Source organism: Typopeltis vanoorti, chromosome 1 (assembly GCF_054136105.1).
Source record: "Typopeltis vanoorti isolate ZY-2024b chromosome 1, IOZ_Tvanoo_1.0, whole genome shotgun sequence".
Lineage (NCBI taxonomy): Eukaryota > Metazoa > Arthropoda > Arachnida > Uropygi > Thelyphonidae > Typopeltis > Typopeltis vanoorti.
The window spans coordinates 188,748,329-188,774,241 of NC_143549.1; the positions used below are offsets into that span (position 1 = coordinate 188,748,329).

Sequence of the window (25,913 nt, forward strand, 5' to 3'; positions counted from 1 at the left end):
CACCTTGTGGATGTCCTGTAGGCCGCCACCATGAAATTGGTACCTTGGACAGTCGTTCACAATATGAGTAATCGTCTGAGCCATGGGATAACAATCACAATAAGGGTGGTCTAACAGCTTCCATTCATGTAGTAAGTAGCCACATCTGCCCTGGTTAGTTCTGTCCTGTTGATTGATGACCAAATCTTCCTAGGAAGAGCAAAACCAGGCTTTAGAGCACAGGGATCTTCTACCAGGAAGCCGTTTGTTGGGAGATTGTTGGACCAGTATTCTCTTCACATGTCAGGTGTTGATGGCAGGGCAGCTGAAGAGAGTTCGTCCATGGACCAGAAAGGCTTTTTAGATTTTAGGCAAAGACTAGGTGGATTTATGAGAGTGGTGCAGGGGCAGGAGTGCATTGCTCATTGCTTTATTAAATTCTTTAATTGAGGCTTGTCTTCTCCATATGTTTGGTGGAGCAATGTTAGATAGGACAGGAAGCCAGGAGAGAGGGGTGCTTCTCACTGTCCCACTAATTGTGTGCATGGTGAGTTTAGCAGGGTGTCTATAATGTTAGTGTGTGCATTTTTTTCCCAGACAGGGGCACAATATTCTGCTGCAGAGAATGCGAGGGCTAGTGCAGATGACCTTAGCACTTCTGCACCACAATCCCAGGTTGTTCCAGCAATCCGTGAAATGATATTGTTTCTCATTTTAATTTTGTTGGACAGGTTGGTGATGTGCCTTTTATTGGTTAGGCTCCTGTCCAGGTCCACTCCAAGGTATATCTGTGATTGTCTGTGGAAATACTAGTGGTGGTGGTCGGCGGTAGATGGCGTTGGTGTAGTTGCGGTCAGTTGGTGGATTGTGAGTGGTGGAAGGAGAGTTGTAGAGCAGATGCCTCCCTCGATGAGTCTTTGGACTCCCTGGAGGTGACAAATAATAATAATAATATACGGGTGAGGCTTGTGTTCTACCATTTTTCCACAGAAAGAAAGGTTGAGTTGTCGATTCGCCTCTGCATTGTTCAGGTGAAATACTGTGGACACAATTTTTGTTGGATTTGGCTTCAAGTACCACTGCTTGAAGTACTCTTCAAGGATGTTTCAAGTCTGTGTTCAAGGTTGATTCCCGGTTGGCAAAGGAGGTACATTGATGTAGGATCGCTAGGTCTCGCACACAGCTCTGTGGGAGACCATTGTGAAGGAATCTGGGCCTGCTCTTTTTTCTGCCAATATGGACCCAGAACTTTCTGTTGGAGAGAATGGATTCAAAAAGCTGGAAATTTTTTTTGCACCTTATAATATTTCCTAGCTTTAGGAGGAGGGGCCCTACCCGATCCAGACTGGGTCATAAGCTGATGTTAGGTCGATGAAAGTGGCTCCGGATTGAAGTTTCTTCTGGAAGCCTGCTTCAATCTGTGTTGTCAGGGCCAGGACCTGGTCACAGCAACTTCTTCCTGGTCTGAAGTTAGCTTGTTCAATTGGGAGCTCTTTCGATAAGTGGTGAAATTCTTTTAAGGACAATTCTTTCAAAAGAGCTTAAAGGTGGAGCAAAGCAAGGAGATAGGTCATAGATTTTTGACATCATTTGAATCTTTCCCTGGTTTAGGTACTGCAATTATTTTAGCTTCCCGCCACAGATTTGGTAGTTTTCCAGTCATTATAATTTTTGAGAAAAGGGTGGCCAGCCATGTTTGGCCTTGTTGACTGAGATGTTTTAGAAACTCGGGGAGGATACCATCCACTCCTGCAGCCTTGTCATTCTTGGCGAGTTTTAAGGCTACCTGTACCTCTTCCCAAGATACTGGGTGTACAAGTTCAGGAAGCTTAGGGCTCATCTTCAGGATTTGTCTGGCATAAGATTGCACAGTAATTTTCCTGATAGAGCTGGGACATATCTTGGAGGTTTTCAATAAATGATTAGCTATTTGATCAGAAGTTATCTCTGTTGTTTTTTGTGTTGTTGATTCTGCCTCACCTAATTTTGTCAGAAATTACCAGCTTTTCTGGCTAGATGTGGTGAAATCAAGTTCATGGATGGCTGAGATCCATCTTTCCTTTCTGTTTTTATCCAGCATTACTATGAGCTCCTTAGCAACAATTGTGTCTTCAGTCTCTTCATATTTGGCTAAAAGTTCCTCAGTTTCTCTACTCCAGTATGGGATGTATTGTTTTCTGTAGCCTCTAGGAAAAGAGGCTTTGGCTACAGTTTTGATTATTTTAACAAATCTTGGATAGCAATTAGGGGTGGGTGGAATTGCTCTAATGGTTTGCTCAATTTGTTTCTGAAATGCATTCCAGTTGGACCTGTGAAGGTTTCATCTAGCGATTGGTGTATTGCTGGTGACTGGGATAGATGTGCCTGTCTCTATTAGTGTAGGACAATGCTGACTATTAGGAAATCTGTTGAGGATGGTTCTGGTTGTTGGCAGAGGGTGGTTTTTAGAGACTATGCACAGATCTGGGGTGTAGGTTCTGTTCCATCTGGCTGAGTAGAGAGTGCCTTCCTGCTTGGCATCGTAAATCAAATACAGGTTATGTGTATCCATCCAGTTAACTAGATTATTACTGTCCCGGTTGTTAGAGGAATAGCCCCACATGGTGTGATGAGTGGGTGGACAGCTGCGCAGATCAAAGCCGAGTTAGTTGCAGTTCATGGGGACTCTGCACCAGTATTAAAGACTTTATTTTTGAATAAATGAGTTTAAATGCGATCGTAAGTCCATCGAAGATGAAGTGTGCTCCAGACGCCCGTCTAAAGTCACTACGAAGGAAATGATTGACAGAATCCATGGTATCGTTATGGAAGACCGCTGAGTGAAAGTGTGTGAGGTTGCTGAGATTGTAGGCATCTCAACTGATGGTAGACGAAACTTGGATCCACCACACACCTGAGTCCAAGCATCAGTCAAAACAGTGGACAATGCCCAGTGAAAGAGCACCAAAAAAAAGCAAAGACTGTTTTGTCAGCTGATAAGGTGATGGCCACTGTTTTTTGGGATTCCCAAGGAATTATCATGATAAACTATTTGGAAAAGGGTAAGATAATAACAGGAGTCTATTATGCTTCATTATTGGACTGTTTAGAAGCAGAATCTTGGCTGTTCAAAAACGGCCAAGATTGGCGCACAAAAAAAAGTGCTCTTTCATCAAGACAATGCACCGTCCCATTGGCCGTTGCAATGGAAAAATTGCATGAATTGAGATTCGAATTGGATCCGCATTCACCGTATTCTCCCGACTTGGCCTCATGTGACTACTTCTTGTTCCCAAACTTAAAAATTTGGCTCGGTGGGAAAAAATTTTCTTCGAACGAGGATGTCATCAAGGCTGTCAGTGAACTATTTTGCACAATTTGACAAATCCTACTTTTTAGATGGGATGAAAAAATTTGAAACTTGCTGGACCAAATGTGTAGACCTCGATGGAGACTATGTTGAGAAATAAAGGTGATTTTTTCCAAAAAAAATGTGTTTAACTTATTTTTTTACCAAACTTTTTAAACAACCCTCATATTAATAAATTCTGTAAGTTCTAAATATACCAAATATCCACCTGCAAGCAATTCTCTCTCTCTCTCTATATATATATATATATATATCTTTAACATTTATTATACCCAAGGTAAAATACTTTCTACATATATATATATATATATATATATATATATATATATATATATATATATATATATATATATACATACATACAGAGAGAGAGAGAGAGGCTATTAGAGAATTCCTGATAGGAACTAAAAGTATACTTCTGGCCACTTAGAAAATCTGCCAAGAATTAAAAATAGCATGCAACTCCCTACCAAAAAAAAAAAAAAAAATCACCAGGCATAGTTCAGTTCACATCAGAGTTCTTTCAGGTTTTCTGAGATCAACCCAGGACCACTACTCCTTTAAACACTGGAAGCGGCCCTATTCTAACAGACCCACACAGTCTATTACAATCTCAGGCAAGTCTCATTCTCAAAAAGGGTGATCTTACTGACATTTACAACTTCATAACTTATCTAATTAATGATCATTGAAATCATTCCAAGTGCCATAGCAAACTCACTTAAGCAAACTTTGACTGATGTTATTGGTCACTACTAAACTTACTCTGTGCCAGGGTGCTCAATACACAACTTAAACATTATCAGGGACCTCATCCCCATTGCAAATGTTCACAATAAAACAATAGTACCTTGACCAAGATAAAGCTGGTAAAGACATAGTTGAACACTAGTACCTTCTGGAAGCTTTGAGATCATATGAATGTGGCTCTTACATCACCCTACTATTCAAAGAATCGCATTTTTGCTTGAAAGTAAACATTCATTTCATTCGCCCCTTAACCTACTTACAAGGCTGTCCCTCAAGAATATTGTACATAATAGCTATAGAACCCTTCCTAGTAAAATTACACAATAGCCTACTATTCAGATGAAGCAGAGTCCTTCACTGGAATATCACAATAAGAAACAAGGTATACAAATGAAAGTCATTCATAAAATACACAAAATAACGGGAAAGCCTGAGGAGCAAAATTAAATACAGGAAATACAATGGGCTTATGGACAGGGAACTGGAAATCCAGAACTGATGCTCCTGTTGGATTCTGAATGAAGAGAAATTTAAATTATTAATATTCTCCTCAGAATCCAACATAATCCATCATGGCAAAGGCTACATTTGTAAATATTATTTAATGTAAATCACTTGTTTATAATTTAATATTCATATAACTACCCTAATTTTGTCTAATATTTAATCATTTAATCAAAGATATATGTATTAATAATGAAAAGACTGTATTAAATATTATTAAGCTATTTTAATTATTATTATGTTAATATTATAAGAACTTGTATTTGATTATTTAACTGCGCATTAATTGAAATGTAAATATTCTTTATTTATTCCTATTTGTAGAAGTTTGGCGTTATGCAATACCTCAATTTTATTATATTTTGTTTGGTTGTCGTGGAGACGTGAGTGAGCACGTTTTGGAACACCACGTGAGGAGAAGGTTTATTGAAAAGAGTTTCCCGCCTTAATCACGAGAATAATTTAGGCGGGAAGAATGGATATAAAAAGGGAAGAACGCTGAAAATTAGAGAGATAGATTAGAGAGAGAAAGGAGAGGATTGGCATTAGTTTGGAATCGGAGCATTCAGCATTCGGGAATCACAGTGCGATAATAGCGAGTCGGCAAGTCACTCAAGCAGCTAATAAAGTCTACTAGTCGAGAGGCGGTTAGCTAATAAATTGTAGAATAACAATTATAGCTACAGAAGACAGCTGAGTGACTACTAAATAGACTAGTGATATTTGAGTTGAGATTCAATTTCAGGGCCGACCTTTCAAGGACATACTGAACCTTGAAGCAAAGCACAGAGTTATTAGGGAATAGTAGAGGCTGTAAGGTTGAAGTCACCATTAGCTGTGCTTAGAAATATATTGCCTAAAGAATTAAATGAATGCAGGAAGAATGAACAGCTGTGCATATAAAACCTCAAGATAAGGAATTATTGTGCGTTGCCTTAATTCATGAGTGATCAGTAGTACTTCATGCAAGAACGTTTGTTTATGTGTATAGTGACCGATGATTAATTCAGTTATTGCTTAGAAATTTTATTTAACGAGTGCCGTATACTGTTTAAAGTGTTTACAGTTATAAAAAGTGTTTGCGTATAAGTTGATGAAGGAAAAAGATTATCAGTAAGATTATTCCAACCATTAATATTTCTATACAGAGAAGTGTGTGAGTTTCATCCTAGAATTTCCTTATACTAACAGTAATTATCGCGGAGAATTAGCTGAAGTGTAAAATTAAAAGTGTTTGTTTGTGAAGAGGTGTTACTGCAATTTTTATTGTATTTGAAACTTTGATATGAATGACCATTAAGGAACTTTATTAAATAGTTAAAAGGAACTGTGAGAAGACTGTACTAGAGATAACAGATTTACCATTGTCTGAGTCTGTATGATTGAACTTATCAGAGAAACTAAAATGTTTGTGATATCTTAATTACTGATTTGAACTTAAGTGTAAAATTTGTGATTCTAAATTAAATGTTTGTTTTTGTTTATCTAAGGTTGTATTTTGCCTGAATCTCTTTTACTGCACCATTCATAAAATATTCGAACCAAAGCGGGAGTGATAAATAAGTTAAATATACTCGGCCAGTATATATAATATTAACATCTAAAAGGAGAGATAGTTGTGAGTTGGTTTTCTCTTCAGTTCTTGAACTAATTCAGATATAGAGTGGTGCAGTCTTTAAATATAAATTTTCTCTATATTTGCATTAGAAATCAACTAGCAATTAATTTTTTGTTTAAGAACATCGTAATAGTAATCATGTCGGATCCAAAGTATAGATTGACAAGAAGTAGGATCCAACACTCCAGTTAAATGCAACTGGAGGACAAAAATTGGTCCAATGAAGCACAAAAGAACAGTGTGCTGAACTGGACAGAACTACACAACCACTTCAATAAAGTCTTGGGGAATTGGTACAATGTATGGGCAACCTCTTCACTCAGAGGAACAGTGATGATCAAAAACCCGATTTCAGCTAGCGTTCTCAAAATTCTTACAACATTTGAAGACTTACTCCACAATATTAAAAGCATCAATTATTTCTGTTTTCTATGGAACAAAACAAACTGAAAATCCTCTTCATTGCACTGTAAGCCACTCCACCAAGAGGGTCAGTGCTTAGTCTCAGTTGAAACAAAGATCACTTCATTTAGAAATTTCTTCCTCAAGACCTTGCAGATTAGCCATGCCTTTTAACCTGCTCTGAAGTCATACCACCTTTACCACGAGTTTCCCCAGTCCTGAAGATACTTCAGGTGCAAACTTTGTTTGCTTACACTTGGATAAAGGATTAAACCAAGTATATAAATTCTTGGTATCTTTCATTTCTTCAAAAAGCTACCAGAGGTATCCAGCTATTAATCCTCAAAATGGCTGATACACCAATACTTTCCCCAGCTGAAAGGTTTTTATTGAGATGCCTACTGGAAAATATACTGTGTCACTGGATCTACCAGACACTTCTAGAACTGGGCAGGAATCAGAACAATCTGGGATCTTCTAATGAATAATTTAAAGTGGAAAACCCTTGAATAGCTGCCAATAAAATAAATAAATTCCAAAGCAAACTCACAGTATCTGCAAGTTAAGTTAGCACTCACAAAAGTCTTTCCAGACCTCACAATAGGCCAAAACCAGCAATTCACTAATATCTACACGTCATTTCCAACTCACATCACTGGGCACCTCTCCTACCCACTACAGGAAAATCTACTGGATCCAGCAGACACTTCTCTACAACTATCTGTGCCATCCAACTTCCAGTAGAACCTTTTCATATGAGACTGCAACTATCAAAGCTGATGCAGAAATCCAGTGGAGGTTGTGGCACAAAATCCTGCCAATGCCAAACATATTACTACCAAGTTGCACAGATGCAGACTGTTCTGCACTTATTTCAACACACCTGGAACACATATCTCACCTGTCATGTAACTAAAGCTGTGATCAGATATGCCCTTGACACTGCCTCTACTACCTGCAGTCAACCACACACCTTAGAAGGCTACTGACATCCATCCACTCCACATAGGTCACAACAAACACAGAATATGCTACTGCTCTTCATTGCTTCCAAGCCATCATCTACAGTTTCCACATGAACTATCAAGAAATAGGGATTATCTGTCATCCACGCAATCCAGTGAAATCCTCAAGTGAAGCCTATGAGAGAAAACACACAGCAGACTACTCCTGGAACACCACCACAGAGAACGAGGAAATTTATCTCAATTTGCAGAAGAATGGAACTTAAGTGGCATGCTTTTCAATATCAAAGAAGATGATATACATATTCTTATGTAGCATGCACACTCCAAACTACCAAAAGTATGGGAAAAGCCCCCCCCCCCCCATCCCCAGAGTAGCAAAATAACTGCATCATTCTTGTGACAAACTCTTAAGTTTTTTTTGTATGGATGAGAAGCCACCTGGAACTGCAGTGCATTTTCCGTATCAAGAGAAACTTATCCTTCCTTTCTTGATTTTTGTTTTGTTTTTGTTATGAAATCTATAAACAGCCCTTACAAGTATATATTTATTTATAAAATGTAAAGAGTTTCCTACCCACCAAATATAGCAAACCTATCCTATATTATTACCATTGGTGGCCTAATGGTTAAATATTCCAGCTTCTGAAATATTTAACCATTACATGTTTAACCTTTAAACATATTACCAAACATGTTACTTTCTCAAGCCACTTCAGGTGGTCTCACAGTAGGGTATTCTTCTACCTAAAGATGCTCACAAATGTCCATGTCCAATTGAACCCATGATTTGTTGATTGGGAAGTGGAGATGCTATTCACTGGCTGGTTGTTAAAACACACACACAGACACACACAAAATTCTTTTTTAATTTTATGAAATCATAGCAAAATCAGTTTTCTAGTAGTGTTGGTTTCTCATAGCAATATTTTTAAGGATGTTGCAATGTACAATATATATTAATTAGGAAAATTTAATTTATATTTCCTTTATTTCAGCAAAGTCAAATTGCCATCATCAGGGAAAATATACAGAACAGTGTGCACCCAGGCACTACTTTGGGTAGGTGAGCCTGAAGTCCTAAATAGCCTCGTGCCCAAGAATAGATGTTCTTGACTGATGTTCTGAGGATGAGAGCTTCCCAAATTTGAGGCCAGTTACATGCAACCGAATTTTGGTTTTGAGGTGTGGATACTTTAAAGCTGAGGCAGATTCTCTGAATAGTCTCTCATGTGGGGTGGGGAGGCTGAAAAGTTCTGATATAAGCACAAAAAAGAACATATCTTAAAACCCTTTAACTCCCATGTTTCATCAAATTGTAATGATTTCTTTTTCTTATCAGAGGTTTTGAAGAAATTTGAAGACACAGAGGTGTGGGCCATCATCAAGTTTTTCTTGCTGCAAGAAAAGTCTGCACTGAGATTCACCAAACTTTGTGAGAGACTTTAGGGGACTGTGCCCAGCATATCCAACGGTTGCCAGATAGGTGGCCAAGTTTAAAACTGGGCATCCTGAGACATCAGATGCCCCCAGGTTAGAAAGACCTTCCACAGCGATCATACTTGAAAACATCAATGCAGTTCATGCCATGATCCTTAATGATAGATGAATACCAGCAAAAACATTGCCAAGACTCTGGCGATATCCAGGAAATGAGTTGGTATCATTATCTACCAACATTTGGACATGCAGAAGCTCTCAGCCCCCAAATGTTTGAATGCCAGCCAAAAGAGAGAATATGTGCTATCATCTTAAGGGATTTTGGATCATTTTGAGAAATCAGGTGCATGTTTTTTGGCTCATACATGAAACATGGCTTCATCACTATGACCCCAGAGACAAAACAACAGTTAGTGGAGACACAAAGGTTCTTCATGGCCCAAAGAAGTTTTGAATCCAAAAGTCAGCAGGGAAGGTTCTTGCCACTGTCTTTTGGAATATGGATGGTGTAATCCTTACCAAGTACAGGTAACCCTCGTATAACGAGGTTTCGCTATAACGTGGTCTACAAATTGTAGCAATCCTTGTTCAGTGTGGTGTTTATACAATGCAGTTTCGATATAACGCAATCTACAAATTGTAGCAACCCTTTATCTTTTCATATGTTTTTTACCGTGTGACTTAAAAATCAAATTTTATCTTCATTAAATTTGTGTGTGCCCATATCACGCATGTAGTTATAAGTTGCGAATTTTAGGGGAAATACCCTTTAGCACACCTGTACATCAATTGCTTATCATGTAAAGTGTTAATTATTGTTGAAAGTTGTCTTCGTTTTCTGCCAGGAAAGTGCATTAAAAATCATAAGTCTGTTAAACTCAAGCTGAGCACTTTATTTTCTGGTGAGTTACATACAATATGTAATGCTTTTTTAGGTAAAAATTTTATTTTTATAGTAATGCCACTTAGAGGGCTTTTGCGATATGGTTTAAAACGAAATTAGTGAATTAATTGATGGAGAAATAGATTTAAATTAGGAGGAACTGGTAGAATTAATAGATGACATCGAACCAAATGGTGGCGAAGTTCTGTCGAAGATTCTGATTGTGATGAATCCGTTAAAGAATTCAGTTTAAAGAAATTAGCAGAAGGATTGGACTCGGCAAGAAAGTTAGTAAGTTATTTTACGGATAATGATCCCTCAACGAGGGCTCCAGAAAATTCACAAGACAATTGGATATTTGTTTTGCTCCATATTATGAACTTAATAAAAAAATTGCAGCATAGTGGTAAGCAAGGTCATATTACCGACTTCTTGATAACTAAACCAGCCGAAGTATGCAATGAGAATTGTACAAATGATGTCCCAGAGATTTCAAGTGATGACGACTTCCAGCCACTCGTAAATAAAGAACATCTACGAAATGTTCGTTTTGAAGACAGTGATGAAGATTAAAATATGCACTTTATTATGTGCAATTTAGTTTATGCACAATTTGTAATTTTATAAGTTTATACTATATATTTGTTTCATAATTTATGTTTTCTTAATTTACATAAATTCATCATCATCATCATACGTATCAAGGATTTAGGCCTAGTATGGCCTGTTCCGGCCTTAGAAGTCATCGTTGAATCGTTTAAGAGGACGTCCTGGTTTTCTTTTTCCTAATGGCTTGTACTTTAAGGCTTGTTTTGGTAATCTTTCTGTTTTCATTCTTTGAACGTGTTCCATCCATCTATGTTTATATTTTTTAATTTTTTCAATTACTGGTTCTTGGTTTAATTCTTTCATAATATCTTCGTTTCTTTTGTGATCAAATAGGGTATACTTTGCAGTTTTTCTCATAAACTTCATTTCTGCTGTTGTTAATCTTTGTTTGTCTTTTTGTTTTATTGTCCAGATTTCGCTTCCATACATTAAGACCAGTAGGGCTAATGTATTGTATACTTTTAGCCTGGTTTGTTTTTGAACTAGGTTTAGTTTAAATATAGAGTTAATTACTCCTGTTATTTTTAAATATTTTGCAATTTTTATGTTTATATCTTTTTCATTTTCATAAGTGATCATAGATCCTAGGTAGTTAAATGAATTCACCTGTTCTAAGATCTTGTTATCTAATACTATTTTAGTTCTTGCTGGATCTTGTCCTTTAAAGGCCATAGTTTTTGATTTTTCCGTTGATATTATTATACCATAATCTTTGGATATCTCATTTAGATTTAAAATAGCTTTCTGTAAGTTATCTTCAGAATTTGTAATTATTATTTGGTCGTCTGCAAAGAGGAGAGTGTTTAAGTTAACTGTAGGTGAAAGTTTAATTCCTTGATGTAAATTTTTACTCCATTTTATTATTATTTCATTTAAGTAGATATTAAAAAGAGTTGCTGAGAGGGGACATCCCTGTCGGACCCCTTGGTTTATCTCTCTTGTATATGATAGCTCATGATTTAATCTTATTTGTATTTGATTATTTTCATATATACTTGTGACAGCTTTTAGGATATTATTTGGTATTTGTCTTTCTTTTAATATGTTAAATAATATGTTTCTTTTAACTTTGTCAAATGCTTTTTCAAAGTCAATATATGCAATATGTGTTTCTAAATTATATTCTCTTCTTTTCTCTATTATTAATTTTAGGCAGAAGGCTGGGTCTATACATGATCGTCCTTTTCTAAATCCATTTTGTACCTCTAGAATAAAGTTTTCAGAATATTTCATTAGTTTGTTATTTAAGATTCTGCTGTATATTTTGTAACATGAATTTAGTATACTGATACCTCTATAGTTTTTAGGGTCATCTCTATTACCTTTCTTAAAGATAGGAATCACAATTGCTTTTTTCCATTCTATTGGGGGGGATACCAGTTGAGTAAATTTTATTTAAAAATAATAAGAGTCTTCCTTTGACTCTTGTTCCTGTGTGTTTATATAGTTCTGAACCTAGCTTATCTTCTCCAGGTGATTTTCCGTTTCTTGTTTCTTTCAGGCTGATTTCTAATTCTTCTTCAGTTATTTCCTTTTCATTTTCGTTAATTGTTTGCCAGTTGTCTTTTTTAAAATATTTGTCTGTCCACAGTTCTGTGTAGTAATTTAGAAATTCTTCTAATTTCAATTCAGTGTTTAATTTTATGTTTTCTTTGGTATCTGCATTTAGGTGTTTCAAAGTCTTATATACATTGGGTCTTATTTTATATAAATCATGTTCTAAATTAGAAAAAATTTATTCCATGATTCTCTGTCTTTTTCTGACTTCTCTTTTAGCTATGGCTCTTATTCTTTTATATTCTATTTCATCTTCTAATCTTTTACTGCTTAACCATGTGATAGGCTTCTTTTTTCTTTTTGATTATTTCTTTGATTGTATCATCCCAGATCTTCAGTTTTTTCTTTCATTGAATTTTTTGGTCTTTCCTAAGCTTTCATTTGCTGCTGCATTTAGTATCGTTTTTATATTAAGCCATTCTATTTCTATTTCTTCATTTTGTTTTATTTTATCTAGATACTGGTTAATTCTTTGTTCATATAGCCATTGTACATTTGTGTCATTCAATAGTTTAGTTTTATAAACAAATGTTTCAATTTTTCTTTCTGTTCTTGTTACTTGTAGCCATTTAGGTGGTAATCTTAATTTTATTTTAACAAGGAAGTGGTCACTGCTTATTTCATATCCTCTGTGAACTCTAACATCTAGTGAAAATTTTGATGTCTTTTCATTTAATATGAAGTAATCTAATATTGATTTCCATCCTCTTGCTGCCCAAGTATATAGTGTCTTTATGTTTATAGAAGGAATTCATTATTTTTAGGTTATTATAAACTACAAAGTCAATCAATTTTTTACCATTTCTGTTTAGAGTGTGTTCTCCATGTATTCCTATATTATTATTAATTTTCGTGTTTCCAATTCTTGCATTTAAGTCTCCTGCTAAAATTATGTAATCATTTTTATTTATTTTATTATATATGTTTTGTAGCTGATTATAAAAATCAGTATTATCCTGTTCTCTTCCTTCTTCTGGGGGATATAAACCAATTATTGTTAAATAGCCTCTATCTATTTTTATTCTAGCTTCTATTATTCTTTCATTCCATAATTTATAATGTTTTAACTGTTTTGAAAGGGAGTTATGAATCCAAATCATGACTCCTGCTTGTGCTCTTTGGTCTCTGTCGACTCCACTGTATATCACATTAAAATTTTCAGTTCTCATAGTTCCTTTTAATTTCTTTTTTGTTTCAGTGATTACTGCTGTTTTAAAATTTCTTTCATTTAATAACTGGTCTAATTCTATTTCTTTATATGCTATTCCTCTTACATTCCAGTTTGCTATGTGTATTATATTTTGTCGTTTCCATTTTCGTTTTCCCTTTACCATTCCAGGGTCGTTTCCCATAGATTCATTCCGATTATCTTTTTCTGTCAGCTTACAAGTATGGTTATGTTCTCCATGTCAGGGGACTAGCCTGACGATGGAATAGTTCAGAAGAAGGCTTCTGAACTCGCCTTCTTCCTAATTTAAACCCATAGGAGGAATAGGGTATATTGAAGGGGAAAGGGTAGATTATAGAAGAAATATAGTAAGGTTTATAGAGATGACATAGTTGTAAGGCCAGAAATGAAAAGACCCCATGGCCCTCGAGTACTCTAATAGCACAAGGATCATAAAGTAAGAAGAGTTGGCTGATAAGGCTTTATAGGAAAAATTAAAGTAAGTGGGTCTTCCTCAAAGTAGAAGAAGGAGAGGATAGATCCAGCTAGGGGTCCATGGGAGTGCCACTTCTCTTACAATCAAGATGATTGCCTCTTATGGCCCTGTTGGTCCACGAGTCCTTATTCAGTATATTCGGACCACCCCACCATATATATATATACACACACACATGGTGGGCTCCCCTATCCGCCACCCAGGGGACGCGCTCTCTAGGGGTTACAGGGTCCCCTGAGAGAATTTACATAAATTACAAGAATTAAATAAAAATATATTTTTGTTAGGTATGTCATTGTTGTTTATATAATTTAAAAAAAAAAAACGATTTTGGAACCTAACCCTACTTTTTCTAATGTAATCTGAGTCTTGCATAACACGATTTATGTAATGCGGCATTTCTATGTAGCCTAACATCCGCGTTATACGAAGGTTACCTGTACTTCAAAAAAGGTGAAACTGTTACAGAAGCAGGTTTATTCAACAGCTCTGAAGGAATTAAAGGGAGTACTGAAGGAAAATTGCATGGGAAACTGAGCAGAGGTGTGTTGCTTTTGCAGGACAACACACTTGCTTGCACTACTCATGAAACCCAACATACAATACACAACTCTGGCTCTCCCATCCTGTTCACCAAACCTGCTCCCATCTGACTGTTTCCTATTCCTAAATTGAAAGAAACATTTGAAAAGAACAAAATTTACCACAGATGGTGAAGTCATATCTGCAGCTGAGGACTGGTTTGTGCAACAAGGGAAAGACTTTTTTCTGAGAGGATTGCAAATGATGCAGCAGCACTGTAACAAGTGTATAACACTTTGTGGTGAATATGTAGAATAATGTGTAAATTACATGGTTCTATCCCAATTCCTTCATGGTGATTATTACAACTTTTCAGCACACCCTTGTATTTTTATTTGCATCAGTGGATTAATGTGGCCTTTTTCCAGTGAATCCTGTGGCAGGTGTCCAAAGTATGGTGATTGAGTGAGTGCTGAGTAGCCATACTGAAGAAATTGAATGTAGTCCTTGTGCTTGGCGTTTCTAATATTGGCTGTGTTTGGACATAGGACAGCTTACAGCTGTAAAGTTCCTAGTAAACACTTAGCAAATCTAGATTGTGAATGATCTTTGATAGAGCTGATAAGGAATGCTGGTTTTTGTATAATGGTTACAATGTTGATTTTTAGATGTGCCCTTAGTTATAAGTGATGGTGATAGATTTGATGTAGTGTCATGGGTGTTTAATATTTTTTAGATTTGATTCAGATTGTAGCCATTGGCTAAGAAGGTGTTGTGAATGTGATTGAGTTCAGTGGTGAGACATTATTATCACAACAGATCAATTTTGTTCTGTTGTATGAGGTTTTTTATTATTCCGTACTGTTAAGGGAGGGAGAGTGTTGGTGAATGTATCTACCTGTCTGTATGTGAGTTTTCTGTAAATTGAGAATGCCAAGGATCTGTTATGTTGGTCTGTTATCAGGGTATCTAGGAAAGAGATCCTGTGTTCTTAGTTCTTTTCTTTTCTGAGGTGAACTGGATTCTGGAATGTTGGTTGTTTAGCTGTGTTAAAAAGGAGTTAAGAGTGGCCAAGGCACATATCCAAATGGGGAGAACATATATCTAGAGAGCATGGGTCTTTGTGAGACAGAGTTTAGGGATTTTTCTTCATACATCTCCATGAAATAGCTTAATGGGGAGCCCCTTTATTTGTTTATACAATTTTTCCATGCCAATTGAAATAGCCTGAGTTCATGGTGAGCTGAAACAAAACTAAGATATTGGAGGAAATTCAGTTTGGATAAGGTCTAAGGTGTTTAAGTGAGTTATTGGTGAATAGAGAGGGGCTGAAACTGACCATTATGTCAGTTTGTTATTATAGGGTGAGATTTTCTATACTGGACTTAAAGTGGTTAGAATTTGTTTAAAGAGGTGTTGCCAATATATTGGAGTGCACTTTGTTTATGCATTTGGCTAATTTGTATTTGGGTGAATCAGTGCCATCCACAAATGTGCATGATGGTACATTTTGTTTGTGGATTTTTGGTAGTTTGTGCATTGAGGAGGAGGTGAATCTGAAGTTTTATGGTTAAGTTTAATGTAATTTCCACAAGCAAAGAGTTGATTTTTTTAAGGATCCTGTGAGAGATTCTGGTCTGCATATATTGGTGATCATAGTCTAAGCAGTGGTAGGTGGAAATCTTTAAGTAGAAAGAGTTTCTGTATAATCATGATGTAATCTGAACTGCAGTGAAATACCCCTTTATCTGTTTTCATAATCACTAATCTTTGATTGTTTTTCATTTCTAGTAATGCATTAATTATTTGTAGAGAGGTTGCTTTTTGATGGTTTTTGCTTGTGTTAGGACATTGGTTACATCCATTATAATCATATTCGCATTTGTGGTCACGACTGCTAATAACCTCTGGCTTGAGGGCGAAGGACAAGTTTACTATGGTGTTTTTTGTGGTTATTGAGGTTTGGAAGTTGAGTTTAACAGATTTCTGAATTGCATGTGTTGACTCTTTATTTTCTGGAATTCTTTAGCAGGTGAAGTGTTGGCGATGTCTGAGAGGATCATCCCAAGGTCAGTATTCAGCATAGTGGTGAGCTCCTCTACAGTGCTTGAATAGCTTCACTCTTGTCAGCAAGTAGTTCATCACCAATTTGTTCATGTCAGATGATGAAGCTAGTGCCCTGAAATGTGGAGAGCATTTCAAACAGTTTTAATTTAACATAGTTCAGGATAACATTATTATTCCAGTACCATTTTAGAAAGGCTACTTTGTTCAGTTTTCTGGAAAGCTTCAGTTTTAACTTACCAAAATAAGGGGAATGCTGTGGTTTGGAAATAATGTTATTACACACATAAACTATCCTCTCTACTGTTAAGGATCATTCCACCTGCAGTCTTTTAACTGATCCTACCAACACACAAATCAGAGCCCTTCACAGGCTCCTTAAAAAGGTCACTTCTTGGCCTGTGGAAATTTCCAATTAACTTCATTTGTACAATTTCATAGCCTTCAGATAAATGAATTACCAAAAATTCAGTGTTCTATTACCCAATTGTGAATGGTACTGACTCACCCACAACAAATTACCAACACCTCTACATGCACACACAAGGGGGGGGGGGGGGCGAAGCTCTGCTCACTAAGTCTGGTATAGAAAACTTCACCCTCACATGACATGATTGTCAGTTTCAACTTCTCATCTCTATTCACCAATCTACCACCTACCACTTAAGCATCTTAGACTTTATCCAAATGGAATTTCTTCCTGATATCTTGGCCTTATTTTAGTTCACCATGAACTCAGGCTATTTTGCTTGGCAAGAAAATTGTATAAAGAAATATAGGAGACACTCCTGAACTCTGATTTTCCTTTTACCCAACCATAAGTTTTCATGGAGACCTTGGAAGTGAAGCCCTAAATGTCCCACACAGACCTATCTGTCTGTGTTATCTATATGGCTTCTCCATTTAACCATGTGGCTTAGATGCTCTCAACAACCATCTAAACAACCAACATCCAAGGATCCAATTTACCTTAGAAAAGAGAAAAATAGGCTTCCCTTTCTGGATACCCTGATTGCACATCAACCTAACAGATTCCTTGGCATTCTTGACAACAGGGCCAAATTGATTTGTTCTGATAATATAGCTCTCACCACTGAACTTGACCACATTCAGAACACCTTCTTAGCCAGTGGCTAAGAAGGTGTTCTGAATGTGGTTCAATAAATATTAAAACTCAATAACCATACACTCCCCCACCCTACAAAACATAGGCTATGCCAAATCTATCACCATCCCTTAAACCTGGGTCATGTCTTTAAAATTAGCAAAAAATCCTGAAACAATACAATATTATAACCACTTATAAACCTCGTTAAAAAAATTGGCATCCCTTATTTGCCCTCAAAAAGACCAGCCACATCCCTAGACCTGCCAAACTTTTACCAGGTCTTGGCATCTGTAAGCTGTGCTACTATGGCTAGTCAGGCAGGAGACAGCTACTGTTAGGATATGCTGGAAGAAAGATCACCCTATTCCACTGTGGCAAATATAAATATGAGAGACTATTCCTGGAATCTGCCTCAGTTAAAAAAGGGGAAAAAAAAAAAAAACCCTCTCCAAACCCTATCCATTTGATTTAATGAAAGTGCTTCAAATTTGGGAAGCTGTCACCCTCAGCATACAGCTAAGAATGCCCATTTTTCTTTTCTACTTCTGATTCACTTATCTAATATAGTGCCTATGTGCATATCATTCTGTTGTTCCCTGATGATAGTAGAGTTGGCTGCAGTAAACCTTGTATCTGTAGAATTAGCACTGGAAATATTCTTTTGAATGTTTGCACTGCAAATTGTATTTATGTATGAATGTTTTAAATCCAAAGATATTTTATATATATATATATATATATGCATATTTGCTGAAACCAACGTCAAGCATGTGATAAATATATTATTTTTGTGTCTGTTATTATTCAGCTCTTTGGGGCATGCAAATCATAAGTAACAAAACACAGTTAATGCTTAATATTCCATTCTTGATGTCAGTCCTGTGTACTTATTTTGCTTTTTTTAATTTACAGACATATAAGTTTATCTATGCTGCAAGGCTTGCTGAATATGGATTTCCTCAAGAGGTTAGTATCTTTATCTTATCAGCCTAAAGTATAGTCAACTTCTAGTTGGTTATGTTGAGGATAATTAATTTTGTTAGAAGAAATTTATAGATTGTGTAATAATAGGATAATAATAAATTTAGTTTAATCCTTTATCCAGGTGTGAGCAAACAAGGTTTGCGCCTGAAAGTATCTTCAGGACTGGGGTAATGTGGTACAACACCAGGGCGACTCCTTGCAAAGGTGGAGCAAGCTACCAACATTCCTATCTCAGTATCTCCCATAATGCAAAACACATCTCCTTGCGGATATGTCTAATGTTATGCATTAAGGGAAGGGCTAACCAAGTGAAAAATAAACTTTCAACATCTTTCTCTAAATCCAAAGTAATTTATTAAAAGGGTGGCACACCATTTGGCAACTCCTATAGGTAGAGATGACCTGCTAATGCTTCTGCCTGGTATCTCCACTTGGGCCTGGCTCCCACTGAAGAGACCTCAATAAAGGTCGAAACTAGTCTGGGTTGTGGCCCTTCCCTTAATGCATAACATTACACATATTCGCAAGGAGATGTGTTTTGCATTATGGGAGATACTGAGATAGGAGTGTTGGTAGCTTGCTCCACCTTTGCAAGGAGTGCCCTGGTGTTGTACCACCTTACCCCAGTCCTGAAGATACTTTCAGGAGCAAACTTTGTTTGCTCACACTTGGATAAAGGATTAAACTAAATTTATTATATTCTAACCAAGTGAAAAATAAACTTTCAATAGGATAATAATATTAATGTCTGAAAATAATAAAATAATAAGCATCATTAAAGTTTTCAAATTAAAAAAAAATATGATGCCATCCATGAATGATTGTTCAACTTATAGTACATGATTATGTAGTATAACAGAGAGTATATTACTAATCTGAATGGTTAGTATCATTCAGATTAGTTAAGAAGAAACATAGGATTTGAAGACCCATAGATTATGCCTGTTAGGAAATAAATAAGAGAAGAGACTGAAGCCAGCAGTAGAATGAATGAATGAAGTGGCAGAAAAAAAATTAACTCATGAGTTTGGGGCTGAAATGTGAAGTAATGCACAGTAGATACTACATATGTTCTACAGATTGTGAAAATGTGTGTGTCGGGGGGGGGAGAGGATTTGATGCCAGTCCTGATAAATGTCAGCAGTGGTCACATGGAAATGTTTGTAGAAAAATGCAAGGGCAGAAACTAAATGTTGGTATGAAAGTGTCAGATGGACTATTAAGCAGCAGCAGTTCTCTTTTGTGCTGAGTCATAAAATTTTAGTGAACTCTAAGGGATATCACCCAAATGCAAAAACAGTATTCAATTGGTGAATGGATTTGTGATTTTTATAGCATTAATAGCTTTTAAAAGGAATTCTTGAACAAAACAGAAAGCTTTTTTATGATGCTGAGATGGCATTCTTGTTAAATGTTTATGCCAGGAATGATAGAAGGTTAAAGATAATTCAAGAAGAGAAATCTCATTTTTTTAGAGTTGAGTATTTGAGTGTGTCATAAGTAAAACCTGAAGAGAATTTTTTTTTTTTTTACTTGCACTGACATTAACAACATTATTGCATTATATTGAAAAATGGTTTTGAGATCAGAATTTTGAGTTGAAGAAGTTGATATTTTAGAATTTTCATCGACTTGTGTGGTAAAGGTTTTGTCAAATAAGAAAGGACTCAGTATACTATCATTAGCAAAAACTTTGAATTGGATTTACATTTAGCTGGAGAAGGTCATTAATATATATATATATATATAATCATTAATTCCTGATATGTACCCCCAGTGGGAGTTCAGGTTACTATGACAGCACTAAATGATTAAGTTTCCATTATTATCCATTATCTCCTATCAACAATTTTCCTCCAAATTACTATATTACTTGTAAGCACTGCAGTATTGTCTTATCTAACATGTTATTCTTCTAAGACAGTTGTCACTGAATCGATTCACCTAGACCTTGGCCTTTCTCTGGGTCTATTTCTTGGCATCAAACACCTGTTTTGCTAAATTTTCCTTATCCATTCTATTTAAGTGGCCAAATACCACCTTAGATTAACTCTGCTTACATGTTCTTCAATAATAATAATAATAGTGTCAAGTTTCTTTCTAATATTTTCATATTTAATATGATTCTGCCAATGATGTCATTGGTACACTCTAATTTTTCTCAGAACCCTCATATCTGTGGTCTCTAGTCTTTGATCAAGTGCTCTATTTCTACTCCAACTCTCAGATGCATAACAAGACAAGACTGGTTTGAACTCTGTCTTGTATATTGCTAGCTTAGTATTTTGTCTAATTTCTCTCTTATTCCATATAAATTATTGACTCCCAGCAATACCAGTTTTGCTTATTCTGTTTCCAAATTTAATTTGTCATCTTCATAAAAAATTCTGCCTGAATAGCTGAAATATTTTACTTGTTCTGTAAGCTCACCATTCAGAATGCAGCTGAAGTTTTCTATGTTCCTGTCTATTTTCATAGTATTGGTCTCTTTATTGCTGATTTTCATGCCAAATTAGTTACAGCTGTTATTCAATTTTGTTAAAGAATCCTGGAGACTTGCACTAGATATGTTTAGGAGTACATCATCTGCATAAAGCAAAGAGCTAAGTTGGACATCTCCAATTCTAATGTCAGGCCTAATGCCACTTTCTTTCATTATGTGATTTATATAAATGATGAATAAGAGTGGAGATAATGTGTATCCGTCTTACCACAGATTTTACATCAGACTACCTTTCTGTATTCTAACTGCTGACTGACAGCTTAAATATAGACTACGTATTGCTCTGTGTAATGTTCCATTCACCCCGTACAATTAGTGTTTTGAAAAGCTTTTCTCTGGGGGCACCTTGTATGCCTTTTCCAGATCTACAAAGCTTAAGTACAGATTCTTGTTTTATATTCCCACGATTTCTCAACTATATGTTTTAAAGTGAAAATTTGATCCTGACAACCTGTATTTAGTCTTAGCCCAGCTTGTTGTTCTCCAAGTTTCTCTTCCACAATCTTTCTTACCCTCTTTTCAAGTATGCTTGCATAAATCTTACCTGGAATACAGAGAAATTCCTATGTAATACTCACATTCAGCTTTATTCCTTTTTTTTTTATAGATGGCTATGAGAGCTCTATTCCAATCATTGGGAATTTGACCTTCTCTAAGCCTTCTGAATTATGCAGTGTAGCTACTGCAAAACTTTTATACCTTCATACTTAAGCATTTCTGGTTGAATATCATCCATTCCAGCTGCCTTTCCACTTTTCAAGTTTTTGACAGCTTTTTCTACCTCAAGTATTGATATGTACTCCTCTTTGCATTTCTCTTGAAAATTTTCTAGTATGGTTCTGTCACTGCTTCGTTCATCCAACAGTGTTTCAAAGTAATTACTCCAGACATCTAGGATATCCTAAATATCCAGTTTTCATGTCACCTTTATCATCTTTGATTCCTTTTACAGTACTTTTCCTCCATTTCTAAGCTTCTTCAATAGTTTCCAGAACATTTTGCCACCTTCCTGATGTTTATTTTCTATATTCTTACCCAAGTCTTCCCATGACTTCTGTCTACTTTAAAACATAACTTAACTCGCTTATGTTTTTTCTCTGTGTTCTTTTAGGGCATCTTCTGACTTATTTGCTAGGAACTTTTGGTATGCTTTCTTCTTTTCCAGGATTGCTTTTTCTTTAACTTCTTTTGTCCACCATGATGTTTTTATTTTTCTATCCTTGCAGACAACTTCACCACATACTTCCCTAGCTGAATTGATCATTTGTCTTCTTCAGAGTTTGCCAATGAGACTCCAAGATTTAGTTCTTGTTTTTAAACTACTGCAAATTATTTTCAATAATGTTTGCATAGTTAAGTCAATTTACCTGTAAGAGCTGCTTAACTTTAATTCTTTTTAAAACTTTCTTATATACTGTTAGTTTCAATGTGATCCGTTTTATTCTGCTTAGTACTAAGTAATGGTCACTTCCAATTTTGAATATCCCCTGTACACTCTTGTATCCTGAACCAGTCTTATATCACTACCAACAATGATGTAGTCAATTAGGCTTTTCTTATTTCTTGTGTTTTCTCTCCATGTGAGCTTGTGCGCATCTTATGTTGAAACATGGTGTCAGTAATGACTAGTCCATGTCCTGAGAAAAGAAGTCCTGTAAATACTTACCATTATTATTAGCTTTGCCCTTTTCTCCAAATTTTCCCAAAATGTTCCTACATATCTGGTGAGGTCTGGTACAGGTCTGGTTGGAGACCTGTACCAGACCTCACCTACATATCTGGTACAGGTCTCCTGGTTGGAGACCTGTACTCTACTGTTCAGGTCTCCAACCAGGACTACTTTTTCCATTTTCTTTGCCAACTGCCTGTTCTAATGACTCAAAAAATTCTTCCGCTTCTTCCTTGGAATAACTTTCTGTGGCACCATAGGCACAAATAAGCTTCATTGTCCATGTTGCCATTTTGAAGTTTGCTCACATAACTCTACCTGAAACTGCTTTCCAATCAAGAAGTTTATCTTCATGTTTGGTGTTGAATGCTATTGCTACTCCTTACCATTCATGAAACAGACAAATTGGGTTTACCACATGAAAGTAAGGATTTGACATTAGGTCAATTGGTTCTTTGCATTCTTGAAAGGCGATGTGAAGGTCTCCTCCCAGTTATTTGGCTTTGACCCTTAAATGATATATAGTAGGAAGAGAATAGGTCTTGTGAAAATCCATCCATCTACTTAATGCATAATATAAAGAAACTGGCTATGCAGTTACTGAAGTCAGACCATATTTTGAAACTTACTTAAACATTCCATCTATATCTGTTCTTTAGAACAGTATCACTCATTGTGTATTTTCGACAGACTACTTCTCAACAGAAAACACATTGACAAATTCCTCCTTTCTTCTTACCTTTTTGTCCACATATGGCACTGATGTGCTATAGACTTACTACCTGTTTTATGTGTGTGCTAGATCTAAAATATGGATAACACTATGAAGGAAGTGGGCATTAAAACTAATATTAACATCTGAGATATTAAACTAAAGTTTTTATATGTGATGGTTATGCATCTAAATAAATGTATAAGTCCTCAAGACTAATTGGATAATTGCTCTACCAAATTTGCTATGAAAACCAGAAGAAGGAAAAAAAAAACACTATTAAAATAGGCACTAATGCACAAAGTATCATCTACATACTCAGGGGGGGGTGCATATAGAAGTGAAGCATTTCAGCTTTTGTGGGATAATTTTCAGTGAAGGTAGAAAATTAAATATGAAAATGGATAATAGAATAAGTAAAGTTTGTATGTTGTGCAGCCAGAATAAATTTCTATGGAATGAGAGGAAAATTAGCCATAACACTAAATTAGTGTAAGACTGTTTAAACCAGTTTTCACATGGGTCTGAGAGTGCTTAGGAAAACAGACAAATTGCAAAATCATATATTAGAAACGATATGTATGTTTGCATTGAAGAATGTGACAGCAGAGCTGATGTGTTAATCATTTTAACAAAATAGGAAGAACAATTATCATGACAGGTATTTAATGCAAGGATGGTAGGAAACAAAGACCCAGAGGAAGACCAAGATAATAATTGATGTGATGCAATATATATATATATGTATGTCCTTGAGGATACATATCAGGATTTGATGGTAATTATTTATAAGTACTATTACAGTAATATTCTTTTTTTAAAAGTAATCTTTGAAAATTATTACTTTTAGGTTTCTTTATTCATGAATACTTTGTTGAGCTCTAACTTTATAATTAATCTGTGAGATGCTTCCACTTTTGAAAGGAGAATGCATAATGTGTTCACATTTTAATTCTGAGCATCTACTGATTGTTTTCTGTTAGCTGTTCTTTAATATGTGAAGCAGAACATAACTGAAAGTGTAAAATCTTTGCAAAAGTATTTCTAATATTAAAGCAATTGCTTTTCTTTCGGTTACTTTCAAGAAAATATTTGTTTTATGTTTTCATTTATATTGTTTTTTCTCCAGTAAAAACACCAGAGGAATAAATAATTTATTGAAATACAAGTATTCCTTGCTTAACGTGGATTTGATTATCGTGGCAAAATTAATTGCGGCAGTCCCTTGATATACGTGACAAGAGTTTTGATTAACGTGCCTTTAAATTTACCATGCAAAAGCATGCTCATGCCACGAGGCTAGCAGCCTCGTGGTCATCCAAATTCTCTTAATATCTGTGTGAGAATGTGAAAGTTTTATTTTTCCCACCAAATACGACATCATTGCTACAACCCACGGACATGGGCGTCATTGCAACTTTCAAAGCCTATTTTCTTAAAAAGACATTCTCAAAGGCAGTAGAAACAACAACAGGAGAAAATGCGATTACGCTCCACGAATTTTGGAAAAAATTTAACATTAAACACACAATTGAGAACATTTGTGATTCGTGGGAGCAAGTATCTTCTGCATGAAAGCTGTTTGGAAAAACCTTCTGCCAGAATGCGCTAATGACTTACGTTGTTATCAAAATCCTGTGAACAATGTGGTCAAATAAATTGTTGCAATTGGTGAAGACCTCTGTTTTGATGGTGTTGATGCAGAAGATGTTAAAGAATTATTGGATTCAAATTCAAAATATTTCAGTGACAACGATCTTCTTGAAATTGAACAACGCACATATGAAGACAACGAACAAATGGAATGTGAAGATGAGGTTCCAAAGGAAATAACAGTCAAAGAACTGGATGGAATATTTCGCAGTTTAGAATCGCTTAAGCAGCAAGTAATGGATATGGATCCAGATATTAATCGAAGAATGCTTGTTTGCCAAGGTCTGGAGAGTCATTTTGCTTGTTATCGTAGAATTTATGCCGATAAGAAAAAAAACTACAACTGTTCAAACGACTCTTTATAACTTCTTTTGATTAAAAAAAATTGCAGTAACTAATGTAGGTACAAGTATTTATTAAACATTTACTTTGCATTCATTTTTTATATTTCCTAAAAGAGTACCATATAAAACGAACTATTAGTACAGTAATCGATCAGGGACGAATTGTACTTTTTATCATTGATTATTAGATTTGATTAACGTGATTTTGATATGCATGGTGACATCGAGGGATTAATTAACCGCGTTAATCGAGGGATACCTGTACTAATATTTTGCTGGATTCTTACCACCATCTTCATACTACAATTTACAAATGTGGTAAAACAAAGCATTCAACTCAGTTGTTGCAGGAACATTTCAAATTGTAACCAAAAAAGGAACCAATGTTCTATCAGTGTGTCCTCTGGGAACCAGATAAAAACAAATTTATCTGTTTTTATCTGGTTCCCAGATAAAAAAACAGAGAAGTCATGATAGCTGATGTGATTTCAGAATGAACCTCTACCAGATCTGAATTCTGAATTAACATTTTTATCTGGTCTCTGGATGCCACCTTGACAGCACATTACTTCCTTTTCAGTTACAGTTTGAATTGTTCTCCAACTTGTTGAATGCTCTGAAGATGTTGGTTAGA

General features: G+C 35.7%; 1 protein-coding gene across 1 annotated transcript in view; it reads left to right on the forward strand.

The window, feature by feature from the left end:
- The window catches only part of Sec16 (endoplasmic reticulum export factor secretory 16), a 627,195-nt gene that overhangs the window by 370,145 nt on the left and 231,137 nt on the right, over window positions 1–25,913 (forward strand). The window contains exon 22 of the mRNA XM_090400384.1: window positions 18,327–18,380. Coding sequence (XP_090256510.1) covers window positions 18,327–18,380 — 54 coding nt within the window. The remainder of the gene's footprint in view (window positions 1–18,326; window positions 18,381–25,913) is intronic.